The 14,930-nt window shown below is 42.2% G+C and overlaps 1 protein-coding gene across 1 annotated transcript in view; it reads right to left on the minus strand.

The window, feature by feature from the left end:
• Positions 1–318: 318 nt before the first annotated feature.
• CTSA (cathepsin A) overlaps positions 319–14,930 on the minus strand; it is a 69,059-nt gene continuing 54,447 nt past the window's right edge. Inside the window, exon 15 of the mRNA XM_086932571.1 lies at positions 319–1,593. Within this exon, the coding sequence (XP_086788697.1) occupies positions 1,510–1,593 (84 nt within the window). The 3' untranslated portion in view covers positions 319–1,509. The remainder of the gene's footprint in view (positions 1,594–14,930) is intronic.

Below are 14,930 nucleotides of genomic sequence, written 5' to 3' on the forward strand. Positions count from 1 at the left end.
CAGGCACTGTGCAAGATGTGAGAGAATATATTTAAAAGAGGATTGGGTAAATGGTGTTTTGAGATCCGAGGCACAGACAGTTCAAGTTTAATTAAGCTGATAAAGCAATGGTATTGGAAATTGACATATTAATGGTATCCAGTGTACCGGCTGACTATAACAGACAATCCGGGAAAGTGAAACTTTGAAATGCCTAAGTGGGGAAATGTTACCCCCCCATACTTGTCATCATGGGATGAGAACAACTATTAGCTTCTAGGATATTAAAATGCCTGGATCATTAAATGTGGGGAAAAAACAAACCAGTCTGCACAGCTATTCATGCAGAGACCCCTCAGCACATCCAAATGCGGTCTCCATTTAATCCACCTGCACAGTTTTCACAATTGGAAATTATTTACTCAGAATATTCAAAATATACATTGAAACACGATTAGAGGATGTACAAATCTCAGTAAAATACAGTCCTATTATTTGAGACCAAGCTTGGTTTTCCTTTCTTTTCACAATACTTCACCCATAAAATCACATTTAGCCCAAGCATTGATCCCAAACTTTAAGCAAACTTCTCTTTTTCAGCAAGAATACACACAAACTGACAGATCATCAGCAATGAAGAAATCAACGTTCAAAAATCCCCTTGATTCAAGTGACCACCCCTTCCTAAGAGCATGAGGAATATTTGTGGCCGGAAAGGGGCAATGAAGGATGGAGACTAGAGATGATACATTGCAGAAATAAAGAGAAAATTAGGGGCTATTGACCTGCACAGGAAGAGTTTGACAACATGTGCTACAATAGCTTTGTGCCTCATTTCTACCCATAACTCTTCCTGAATGCACCTTAATTCCAGACCACAACAAAAGCCTGGCCATACAAAGGGTAAAGGAGAAGCCTAGCAGGTCAAAGTACATTTCACCCTTTGATGACGTGCCATATAAGACCATGGTTGCGGACTAGTCCAGTCTTCCACAGCTCCCAGCAAACCCTGCACTATAAAAGCAAAACAAAGAGAGGGAAATGCTTCAAATGAGGTAGACCTCAAAGCAACACTAAGGACATCTGGTGAGCTACTGCTTGTAAAGAGGAGCCTTAAATGAAGGGTCTTTTCCAGTTAGATGTTAACACTCAGTGCAAGAATGACAAGGGCGTACAACAGTAATCCAACCCTACTGTAGAAGTGTACAATCAAGGATACACATCAGGTCGTTCATAGCCTTATTTGAAAACTGCTACTCAATGTAGCTGGACCAACAATATGCATCTTACTTGCCTTACAACACCGTGCAAGTGTTACACTGTGAGCCACTGCAATGAGAACAGTTCTGTGCATAGTGGGAAAGGGGCACATTAAGTGGTTGAAACAATATCCCTCTGCACCCAGTAAATCCCTGTGTTTATGGCATAGCACGTAGCAGCAAAGCAAAGTCAATAGGTGGGAGTGAAAGGCCGATCAGAGGTCCCTCAAGAGCCACAAAGCTGTTCTCGTCATCCAATATCTTCTCCTCTTTAGAATGGCAACTTCTTTATGAAGCGACTGAAAACTGTAAATGCAGCTTTTGGTTTATCTGTTGGCACCATATGACCAGCTCCCTGGGAACAAAGGAATCCAAAGTTTTAAAAAGTTTATAATCAGCATATATATATAGATCTTAAATGCAAGGTGTGTTTATACATATACAAGCGTATATATAACATACATACACACACACACATAATATACACAGACAATATACATGTATTTTTGATTACATACATAAAAATAAAATGAGTGGGATGATAAATGTAGCAGAGTGGAGGCAATGCATTAGTCCACACATGAATATAGCCCTTCACACCCCACCACTATCTTGGTTAGCCTCTTCTCCTTTCACCTGCTGCACTCCACAGCCCAGACCACTACTGTGAACATAGCCTAGCACCGAGTACCCATTTTTCACAACCATATCCCACCTCAACACCACAGATTCAACAGCCTATTACAAAAAATAATCTTTTTGCAACTTCAACTTCCAAGTTCGCCCTAAGTTGGCAGGGTATGCCCAGACGTGGGTCCCTTGCTCTTTGCCACTGGATTCAAGCTAGCCTGGCCGATGAAGGGAATTACCCAGAAACCGGTCCCAGGATGCTTGTTTCCAGTTCAGGGAAGACCTGGCTTGGCAGTTCGGGCTGGACTGTTCCCATGAGGCACAGGGTCAAGACCGATTTGTATATAGATGGGTCTGAACTGGGGTGGCAAAGTGAGCTACAGAATGAGGATGGATTCAACCCAGATCTATGCCTGGGGGCGAGTGTCTGTTCCAGCGCTCCGTCTATCATCTCCTTGGGTTTGCTTCATTTAAAATAACAGCGCTCCAAAAATAAATGTACATGTTCCAAAATACACCACCTATCCTGCCAGACAGCTATTGTTAAGGAAATACGTGATGAAATTGTTACTGTGAAAAGGTGATTCACTTAGGATTGCAATGGCAAGTTTTCAAAGACGTACATTTGAGGTTGGGAAGCTCTTCCCATCATCAGGACATTTTACAAAGCGGCACAATTGATAATAATAAGTTAAGGAATGTTAGCCCCCAGGAAGGAGCACACTTCAGAATTTACATAAGCTGTATTAAAATTCTTACGCTTCTGTGTTATAGAGACACTATGCAGCCTGCCACTGGATACAGCGTGTGATCAAACCCTTGACTAAACTTATCACCGAGTTAGATTGGAAAGGGATATTTACTATGAAAATGCTGTTGTCGTTGGGAGCCAGATTACAAAAGCTAATCATCCGAAGTAGGTGAGGGACTAGGATAAAATCTACATTAATGCCCTATAGGATATGTGGAGCTCACTGGGTGTCATCTCATTTTTACAAATGCAAACTAATTATATGTTACAAGGCTCTCAAACTTTAAAATACCTCCAACTTAGGATTGCTCTGGACTCCTAGACTCAAGGAAAGGAAAACAAAAGTGTGGAAGAAAACAAGTTACTTACCTGTAACTTTAGTCTCCAGTATTGGAAACTTTCATAGATTCACATGCTTGAATCATTCCCAGTCGTCGAGATGGGGGTCCCGGGTGTATATAAAATACCAATGCGAAGCCATTCCAAACCAGAAAGCAGGCCTAGGCCCATTCCAGTTTTGTAACATATCCTCCTCTTTTTGTAAAAGAGACCATATAAAATCAACAACTAATCAGATCAGCCTCACCCTCTAGAACCCTCCTGATAGAACCTCAGACCCTCAGATTTTCAAAGCAGTAGTGCCACAGGATAACCATAAAGATGCAGAAGGTCGAGCTTTCCCAGGGGAGGAGGGCGGATTTCATGTGAATCTATGAAAGTTTCAAATACTGGAGAACTAAAGTTACAGGTAAGTAACTTGTTTTCTCACTCCAGTTTTGGAACTTTCATAGATTCACATGCTTGAATCAGAGTAGCTAGCAGTCATGAGCACATTTTTTGTTCTTCTTATCTTGAACAATCATGAACAATGCACTGATAAAATTAGAGAAGGAAAAACATCTTGTCAATTTAGACTTTTTTTTAATTGAAGAATAAAAAGTCTAACCCAACCAAAAATTCAAACAAGTAGTAGGGAAACAAAAGATATAATCAAAGCATATATATAACAAAAAGGGAGGCGATAATGAAAAACGCCTCAGACAACTCGAGTCTGAATATATAGTGCTGCTTAACAGTAAACATCCTGGGGGATTAAACACTGGGGAGGACTTGCGCAACTTTTTATAAAAAATGTCCTACTGCAATAAGAACTTTCATAATGAACTGTATAGTAATATAAGGAAATAGCAATACAGCGCATTGGGCCCAAATGGCACGTAATCAGTAATGAAGCAGTTTTTTTACTGTCCTTGACTTATATCAATTCCGTAATTTTGATAATTGTACTATCATGGTTACATATATGAAAATCCAACCTGAATATGAACATGATATGGGCAGTTCAAATATTGATTAATCAATTGACAACAGACTTATTTATATACAGATTCTTTCGGTCTGTTATATGATATTTTGTATTTATTCACATATCGTCACAAATTAGCACCATTTTTCAAGGCTCTCACGATAGTTAGGTGAGTAGTCCTTTTTTAGCCTTCACGTATTTTTGGAGAATATCGCTTATATAGGGGTCATAATCAATTACAGTTATGAGATCTATGCATGTTTGGGTCTTGGAGACATTTCCCCAGATAATGAATTTGTGTTAGGCTTATATAGAGGTCCGACTCCAATATAATGAGGGATTATATATATATTTTATGCCGTGCACACAAACCATTTTGAATTCTCCACTAACCAGTACCTGTAGGTACAGTAGAAAGGTAGTCTAGTGGAAACTCAGGGGATATATATCATAGGATGTCCGTATGATACATTAAATCATCATGTATTTGTACAGATAAATTGAAATATGACCCAATCGTGGCATGATGACATGTAACGCATAGTCACAATGTATACGCAAAAAATCTAAAGAAATGTGATTTATGTAGGCTGTATAGCTCAATGTACTCCACAAAATGTGCATATGAATAATCCTGTATTTGTTCAGTCATATTAGAGCACCACTAGTGATACCAAAATGGAGTCATTTATGATCGCAACATTGCACGTTTTTGATCATGTGTATTCAACTTCTACAACAAATGTGTAATCATATAATGAAAACGGCCTATGATTTATGATACAACACATAAGTGATATATGTGACAGGAATTGATATGCATTAATGATAACATTACGACCGCTTTTTCCCAGAGCAACATGGAGACTGTAAAAACACAGAATGAAAGAGACTTGAGTCTCGAAGTCCTCTGTCTATTTCAATTACCTGTTGGAAAGGCACGAAATTGTAATGTTTTCGTTCCCCTTAAAAATATGGTTTCTCCAAATCCCTCCCATCAGTGAGCAAGGACGCCAGTCCGAAAACGCGTCTGAGGACTAGCAACACCACGAAAATGAAATAAATCTTTTTGAAAAAAAGAAGTCTGGCTTGGGTGATTAATTGCAGTCCGTGGCAACAAGTTGGAAATTATATATATATATATATATATATATATATATATATATATATATATATATATATATATATATATATATATATATCAAGGCTCCAAAGTCGCATCGGTAATCCCGAGGCACTCGCAAGCGGGTGCAGATTCCCGCGCCGATACTCGCGGTAAACAATCGTGGCTCCAAATCGCTTCCGTTAAGAAAACGTTACACGCACTCCAGGGGTAAGCGGCAAAGATTTATTTAGCCCACAAACAAGTGTAACAGACGAGTTTCGGACAAGAGTCCTTCGTTAATGTTTACATTCTTAACCGCCTGACAGCATTATATATACGTCATCCAATTGTAGCTGACAACGGACAAATACGAGAACGCATGGGAATATAGCGGCCATTTTGAAGGAGGTTTAGTAATACATATTTCACAATACCTCCCATATCATCTCATATAAGTCATAAGAGCCGCTATTGCCGGTGCGTGTTTGTAAATATTGCTGTGTATCGGCAGGTCACCGGCATTTTACACATACGTCATCGATCTCCCCGTTGTGTGATACAGTCAACAAAAGAGCACACACGAGGTATTCAGCATATATATGCAATAGCCACATCAGTGGCTTCAGATATTACAAATCATGGTCAAAGTACATTCTACTGTGCATAATGCACTGTGAACTAATAACCTGACAAATAAAAAAATAAATAAAATATGAAAAAATAATGCCGTATATCGGCTATTTAAGAGAAAATGTCAACGTGCCATTATCTTGATCCTAATTACAAAACATTAGGGTTTATAAAAAATTATTGTCACCACTCCCTACAGGGCTAGAGAGAGGGGATTAACCACATGGCTGCTGGGCGTTTTCCCCCCCTGTGCTGGAAAATGCCATTTTAGTGGCACCATGACGAGCTCAGCTCGTCATCAGCACACGACACCTTTGGGTGATGACGAGCTGAGCTCGTCATCAGCATCGAAAGGGTTAAAGTCAATGATTTCATAGAATTCTGACATCTCACAGTTCATTACAGATTTGAGATCCAATTCATAACCTTAAACATCATATCAAATAAAATTAAATTGACAAGAACCATCTTCAGGAAATGAATTAAATTCACCATCACTACAGTTTTATACATTCCCCATTTTGTAGATAGGTTTTTTATCTACCTAAATGAACAGTAAGTTCTTCCCCACTATTAACACCTTCGCTGCTAAGGCAATTCCCCTCCTGTGCTGGAGATTGTTCTATTTCATTGTTTTATGACGAGCTGGGCTCGTCATCAGCACACGACCACTGTGCACCATGACGAGCCCAGCTCGTCATCAGCATCGAAAGGGTTAAGACCTAGCGGGTGTTTTGTCTGCATGTCAATAATATAGCGAGACTCGAGTCTATGGAGACTAAGTAGTCTATCTCCCCCTCTAGGATTTTGGGGTATGTGATCCAAGCCAAAGTATTTTAACAGCTCCCTGTTACTTTGATGTACCTTGGCGAAATGTCGAGCTACAGGGTATGCAATATCTTTATTCATAATTGCTCTCTGATGTTCTAAGATACGCATTTTCACATTTTTGCTAGTACTCCCAATGTATTTGAGTCCGCAAGGGCAGATAAGGTAATAAACATAGGGGGTTGTGCATGTAATGAAACTCCTTAATGGGCTTCACTTGGGACATCCCTGGGATCTTATATGAAAATACCCGTTTACTGTTATCACAGGCAAGGCATTGCCCACATGGGAAGAATCCCTTCATGTCCTTGAGTGTCCCACTCACTTTCGATTTTACTGGTGTAAGATGTCTATGAACAATTTTGTCCTTAATGGATCTCAGTTTTCTAAAAGTTATTAAAGGTTTCAGAGGAACATCATTCCCAATTATGGGATCAGTGCGGAAAATATGCCAGTTTTTTGAGAGTAGATTTCTTAAAGTATTAGCCTGATCCGAAAAAGTCGTAATCATGCGAAACTTGTTTTTAATCTCAGAGGATTGCTCTCTTATTCTTACTCTCCAGTAGTTGTTTTCTGGGTATTCTAGCTACCTTCCTGTAGGTCTTCTCCAATTCTGTCTGATTGTATCCCCTTATGCGAAATCTCATGACGCACTCTTCTGCTGCTTTTACAAAATCAGAGTGTTGTGAACAGTTGCGCCTCAACCTGAGAAGTTCGCCATAGGGTATACTTCGGATCAGACTTGGGGGTGGCTGCTTTTGGCATGGACTATACTATTCCCGGCCGTCTGTTTCCTATACAAGGCCGTCTCCAACCTCTCCCTGTTCATGAAGACCCTTAAGTCTAGGTAGTGCACCTCCGAAGTGCTGATGTCATCAGTAAATTTCAAGTTAAGACTATTGCTTTTCAAGTCCCTGATAAATACTTCAGCCTGTGCGGGGGAGCCCCTCCACACTAAGAAGAGATCGTCGATATATCAACGCCATACCACGATGTGTTCTGCCCACTTGATGTTCGGTCCTGCTAGGGCCACCTGCTCCTCCCACCAGCCAACGAAAAGGTTCGCATAGCTGGTGGCGAAGCAGGTTCCCATTGCAGTCCCTGAGATTTGCCTAAATAGCTCGTTCTCGAACAAAAATATATTGTTCCTAAGACAGAACTCTAAAAGCTCAATCAACATGGTACTATGTTCCATGTACTTAGCGGGTCTTTTGTTCAGGAAATACCTGACTGCCTCTATCCCTTGTGTGTGCTGGATGCAAGTATAGAGACTTGTAATGTCTAATGTTATGAGTACATACGTGGTATCCCAAGTAATCAATTGAAGCTGTTCTACAAAGTGCTTGGTATCTCTTACATAGGACTTCAAATCAACAACAAAATTGGATAAAAAGGAATCAATATAGATAAGTTCTCAGTAAATCCTCCCTTTGAGGATACAACAGGTCTCCCTGGGGGACAATCAAGATCTTTATGAACCTTGGGGAGGTGATAAAATGTCGGGATGACAGGTTCAGGATTTCTTAGAAACAAAAATTCATTAGTGTCCAGCATGAGTTTATTACGGCATTTAGTTAGCAGATCATGGTAGGCTTGAATGCTAGACTGATATTCTGTTTTGTGACTTTTCAAGTAATTCTCCACATCTTCCAATTGCCGTAGAGACTCATGGCAGTATTGTTCCCTTGTCAGAAGCACAATGTTACCCCCTTTATCGGAGGGTTTTACAATAGTTCCTTCTTTTTCTGATATCTTGGAAAGTGCAATAGATTGTCCCTTACTCAAATTATTTTTCATCTTTGATTTCTTGTTTTTTGTTACTGGTGTAGTCTTTAATTTCATGAGGTCTTGAATAATAGCATCTGAAAAAGTGTCAATGGGGTCATATATTTACAAAAAGGGGTGGTGAGGGACAGAGTCTCTGAATTAAACAGAAAGCTCTCACCCAGTCAAAAGATCAGGGCTAGATCCAACACCGTTTTTTAGCTCACTGCACCATCCCAGTTTCAGAACCTGACTGTATGCAAATTAGTCTGTTCCTGTCCCAGTGCATGATGGGAACAGGACAAACCAAACTACAGAAGCCAATTCTTACACTGGGAAGGAAACAAGCTCCCGGGGACCGGTTTCTGGCATTACAGCCGTCTTCGGCCCGGTTTGCTTGAATCCTGATGGTGCAATGAGCAAGGGTCTCACATCTGAGAATACCCTTCCACGCTTAGGGTGGACAAAAATATTTACAAAAAGGGGTGGTGAGGGACAGAGTCTCTGAATTAAACAGAAAGCTCTCACCCAGTCAAAAGATCAGGGCTAGATCCAACACCGTTTTTTAGCTCACTGCACCATCCCAGTTTCAGAACCTGACTGTATGCAAATTAGTCTGTTCCTGTCCCAGTGCATGATGGGAACAGGACAAACCAAACTACAGAAGCCAATTCTTACACTGGGAAGGAAACAAGCTCCCGGGGACCGGTTTCTGGCATTACAGCCGTCTTCGGCCCGGTTTGCTTGAATCCTGATGGTGCAATGAGCAAGGGTCTCACATCTGAGAATACCCTTCCACGCTTAGGGTGGACAAAAATATTTACAAAAAGGGGTGGTGAGGGACAGAGTCTCTGAATTAAACAGAAAGCTCTCACCCAGTCAAAAGATCAGGGCTAGATCCAACACCGTTTTTTAGCTCACTGCACCATCCCAGTTTCAGAACCTGACTGTATGCAAATTAGTCTGTTCCTGTCCCAGTGCATGATGGGAACAGGACAAACCAAACTACAGAAGCCAATTCTTACACTGGGAAGGAAACAAGCTCCCGGGGACCGGTTTCTGGCATTACAGCCGTCTTCGGCCCGGTTTGCTTGAATCCTGATGGTGCAATGAGCAAGGGTCTCACATCTGAGAATACCCTTCCACGCTTAGGGTGGACAAAAATATTTACAAAAAGGGGTGGTGAGGGACAGAGTCTCTGAATTAAACAGAAAGCTCTCACCCAGTCAAAAGATCAGGGCTAGATCCAACACCGTTTTTTAGCTCACTGCACCATCCCAGTTTCAGAACCTGACTGTATGCAAATTAGTCTGTTCCTGTCCCAGTGCATGATGGGAACAGGACAAACCAAACTACAGAAGCCAATTCTTACACTGGGAAGGAAACAAGCTCCCGGGGACCGGTTTCTGGCATTACAGCCGTCTTCGGCCCGGTTTGCTTGAATCCTGATGGTGCAATGAGAAAGGGACTCATGTCTGAGTATACCCTGCCACACCTATAGTGACCAAAAACGATTCAGAAAAGGGGGTGGTGATGAACAGAGTGTCTGAATTAAGCAGACCACTCGTACCCAGTCCAAAGATCAGGGCTTGATCCATCACCGTTATTTATCTCACTGCACCATCCCAGCTCAGAACCTGGCTATATGCAAATCAGTCTGTCCCTGGCCCAGTGCATCATGGGAACAGGGCAGACTAAACTACCAAGCCAATTCTTCACCAGAAAGGAGACAAGCTACCGGGGACCAGTTTCTGGCATTTCAGCCGTCTTCGGCCCGGCTTGCTTGAATCCTGATGGTGCAGTGAGAAAGGGACTCATGTCTGAGTATACCCTGCCACACCTATAGTGGCCAAAAACGATTCAGAAAAGGGGGTGGTCATGAACAGAGTGTCTGAATTAAGCAGACCACTCTTACCCAGTCCAAAGATCAGGGCTTGATCCATCACCGTTATTTATCTCACTGCACCATCCCAGCTCAGAACCTGGCTATATGCAAATCAGGATGGGGCAGTGAGATAAATAACGGTGATGGATCAAGCCCTGATCTTTGGACTGGGTAAGAGTGGTCTGCTCAATTCAGACACTCTGTTCATCACCACCCCCTTTTGTAAATCAATGGGGTCATATGGCATTTGTGGATTAAATTGAGAAGGCGCCCGGAAGCTTGTAATGGGGGATTGTTGCTCTATTCTTCTAAATTCACCAACGGCAGATAATTCACCAACGGCAGATGATGACTGCGTCTGCTCATCTCTTAAATTATCCAACGTGTTAGCCACATTTAGATCTCCGATGGTAAGTACATCCGTAGGGTGTACTCCTGTCTTTTTTTTCGTTTTCTTTGATTCTCCAATCGTCTGTTTTAATTTATGGAATTTATGCAATTTTATCTTCCTTGTTAATTTGAAGAGGTCGATTCGGGTTTGAGTATACTCAATTTTGTTGTTTGGGCAAAAAGTTAGTCCTAATTGCAGAGTTTCTTCTTCTGTCTTGGTAAGAGTATCTTCAGTCAAGTTAATGATGGTTAGATTTTCACTTGTATCTACCACCTGTTGCCCTGTTTCTTGCGGGTGTTGTAATTTGATGTCTTGACCTTTCCTCTTCCCCTTCCAGCCCCCTCTCCGGGTTCTTCATCGCCCTCTAGTGGCTTGACCTTGCCACTTCTGAGCCATGTTTTGCGGATGAGATCGAATTCCTGATGAAAAGGATTCTTCCGACTCATTGGTTGTGGTAGGCCTCTCATCCCCTGATTGCTCTTTATCTGTTACACTTGATTCCGATGTAACTGGTTCAGCAATTGGTGTCGCATTCTTCTTCTTCATCGCTGCTCTGGGGGCATCAAATTTCTTCGCGAAGGTCAGTATCCTACCAAGAGCGTAATCCCGCTCGTCGCGCTAACATTTTTCTTGCTTTCTTAGTCTTATCTTGAGTTCGTATTTAACCAATCGTTTATATATATATATATATACATATATATACATATACATACATATATATACACATATATATACATATATATACATATATACACACACACACACAAAAATAGTAAGAAGCAATACACTCAAAGAAAGTGCGAGGATCTTATGAAAAGAAGGAAGGAGGGATAAGAGGGATAAGAGGGGAAAGCTCACCGCTTACTGAAACAGGTTCCTCAGGACTGCTGGGCCCGCTGCAGTGTTGCTGCGTGTCGAAGCATCCAAGCAGTAATGTCTGGTAAAGGTATGGATACTCTTCCAGGTCGCTGCTCTGCAGATGTCCCGGATAGGTACCCCAGCAAAAATGGCAGTAGAGGAAGAGATTGCCCTCGTGGAATGAGCACGGACCTTCCCCTCGAGGGGCTTCCCAGCTAATTGATGAGAATATTGGATAGAGCTGGAAATCCAACGTGCAATCCCTCGTTTAGAAAGGGGAAATCCTTTAAGAGGAGCTTTGTAAGCCACCAAGAGCTGAGGTCACTTCCTGAAATCCTTAGTTCTTCTGAAATAGAATTTCAGGCAACACAATGTCAAGTGAATTAAGTGATCTCTCAGCCAGAGTCGTAGGTTGAGGGGAAAAAGTCTTTAGGACCACAGGTTCATTTAAGTGAAAATCCGAAAGCACCTTCGGGATGACTTTAGGGTTAGTACGGACTACTACCATGTCATTCTTAAACTGAAGAATATGCTCCTGGATAGGGAACGCCTGTAACTCACTAACCTTTAAAGCTGATGTCAGAGCAAGAAGAAGAGTCACCTTCCATGACAGGAATTTTAAGTTCACTTTATGGATAGGCTCGAAGGGATGTTTCATGAGCTGAGCCAAGACCACGTTAAGGTGCCACAGTGCTGGTGGATATATATGTAAGGGGTCCCAGACCAAACACAAAATGAATTATAAATGATCACAATATTTTAGTTAAATTGATCCAAAACAAATGTGGATGCACAGTGTTTTTATTTTCACCGCACCATTTTAACCATTCAATGATCCAGAAATCAATAAAAATATACACAAGTTCAATGCGCCCACAGGGAAAGGGGAGAAAGTGCAGGGGAAAGGAAACACATTTTTTGATAGTTATACATCACTAGTCAAAGTTTCTCATGTGCATAAGTCCACAGATCAAAATCATAAAAGTTATAGATCCCCATATGAGGGGTCAAATACAGTGTACAAACATCAAAAACATTTTAGACAGAAGCTCCTAATCAGCTGTATACATCAAGCTATTGTCAGGAGTTCAAGTTTGTAGATGAAAGTCTATGTTTCGACCCAGAAAATGTCCCGGGCAGCACTTCCTGGTTTCAGCTGACGGGGAGAGACGCTGGCTCGCAAGCTCCTCGACCAACATAATCCCTTCGGATGTGTTAAAGTGATATTCTCACTTTATGAATCAAAAAAACCCCGTTACGACGGAGGAGCTACAAAAAGATCGACTCTTCAAATCCGACCATGCTTTAATGCAGAGATACGGACAGCAATCATCACAATGAAAGCCAAAGTCACGGACCAGGCTTTTTCAGGCGGCCATTTGACTTCCCACCAGGAACAGCCCCACCTTACCCTCCACCTTACCCTCCACCCTCCCCTCACGTCCTGACGAAGACACGCGTAGTAAGGATCTACTGTCCTACATTTTCTGGGTCGAAACGTAGACTTTCATCTACAAACTTGAACTCCTGACAATAGCTTGATGTATACAGCTGATTAGGAGCTTCTGTCTAAAATGTTTTTGATGTTTGTACACTGTATTTGACCCCTCATATGGGGATCTATAACTTTTATGATTTTGATCTGTGGACTTATGCACATGAGAAACTTTGACTAGTGATGTATAGCTATCAACAAATTTTGTTTCCTTTCCCCTGCACTTTCTCCCCTTTCCCTGTGGGCGCATTGAACTTGTGTATATTTTTATTGATTTCTGGATCATTGAATGGTTAAAACGGTGCGGTGAAAATAGAAACACTGTGCATCCACATTTGTTTTGGATCAATTTAACTAAAATATTGTGATCATTTATAATTCATGTTGTGTTTGGTCTGGGACCCCTTACATATATATCTACTATTTACCCAGGTCCCACTGACTACATGGGTCCAACCCAATTATCTATAACACAGTGGTGGTGGAGGCTTCACCGGAGGGAAGACTCAAAAAAGCCCTTTCATAAATATTTTAAGTATCCTTGCGGACCAAACAGAAGTGCCTGAAGATGTTCTTCTGAAGCGAGAGATGGCCGCAATGTGAACCCTAATAGATGAATGAGCCAGACCAGCTTTTGCCAAGGAAAGGATGTAAGGAAGAATTTCATGAGCCGAAGGAGAAAGGGTGAACTCCCGATTCTAGGTACTAGTGACAGATCCTCTTCCACTTCATCCGGTAGGTTTTGTTTGTACTTTGAGCACGAGCTTGGGAAAGGATGTCTACATTCTGTGGAGAGCTTTAGGTTGAGAAACTCTCTGTGCTCAGGAGCCACGCTGATAATTGCAGGGAACAGGATCCAGATGCAGTGCGTGGCCCTAGGACATAGTCAGCAATGATGGAATAGGATCCAAGGGAACCAGTTGCTCCAAGGATAGGAGAAGAAGCTCTGTGTACCAGTACTGGCGAGGCCAGGACGGTGCTATTAGGATCATTTTGCAGGGTTTCATTTTCAACTTCCTGAGAAGTCTCGGGATCAGAGGAATGGGGGGGAAAGCGTAAACCAAGGCGCCTGACCATGCCATGGAAAACTCATTCCCCGAGGATCCCGGATGGTGATGCAAGCTTGTGCAGAACCAGCATTTTTTGCTCTCTGGTGTAGCAAAGAGATCTATGGACGGTCTCCCCATAGTCGGAAAATGTCCTCCAGTGTCCTCTGGTCCAGCTCCCACTCATGGCAGACTGACTTTAGTCTGCATATTGTGTCTGCCGTCTCGTGGAGACTCCCTAGTAGTTGCTCCGCCTTCAGTGAGACCCCATGTAGGATCACCCATTCCCAGATAGTTTGAGCTTCCGCAGACAGCAGACAGGATCTTGTGCCGCCTTGTTTGTTGATATAATGCATGGCCGTGGTATTGTCTGTTCTTAGTAGAACCGATGAATTCTTTATTCTTGGGAGAAAAGCCTGTAAGGCTAGGCAAATTACTCTGAGTTCCAACAGATTGATATGCAAAAGACGATGGTGTAGCCGTCGACCGCTTATCTGGAGGTCCTGCAAGACCGCTCCCCAGCCCTCCAGAGATGCATCCATTGTAGTTATCTGAGGAGCTGGGGTGACCTTGAAGGAGAGACCCTGGCAAATATTCTCCTTGTGAAACCACCATGAAGCGGCTTCTTTCATTGGTATAGTGATCATGTTCTCGAAAGATCCTTCCACCTTACGCCACTGTAAGTCTAGTGGCTGCTAAAGAGGACGCATACGTAGTCTGCAGTGAGGAATTAAGAGGAATGTAGGACGAAATGGATCCCAGAAGGGACTTGTAGAGGCAAACTGAAAGTGACTTCTTTTTAGAAGTAGATGGGCCATCGACATCAGTTTGGCTTGCCTTTCTAATGACTGAAATACCTTGTTTAGGGACGTGTCCAATATGGCTCCCAGGAATTTGGCGTTTTTGGACGGGCACAAATTTGACTTTTCTCTGTTGAGGGTAAAAACCAGACTCTTGAACAGCATTGTACTAGCTGCCACCGAATTCTAGGTTGCAGCCTTGG

The sequence above is a fragment of the Lissotriton vulgaris genome, chromosome 7 (assembly GCF_964263255.1).
Source record: "Lissotriton vulgaris chromosome 7, aLisVul1.2, whole genome shotgun sequence".
NCBI lineage: Eukaryota > Metazoa > Chordata > Amphibia > Caudata > Salamandridae > Lissotriton > Lissotriton vulgaris.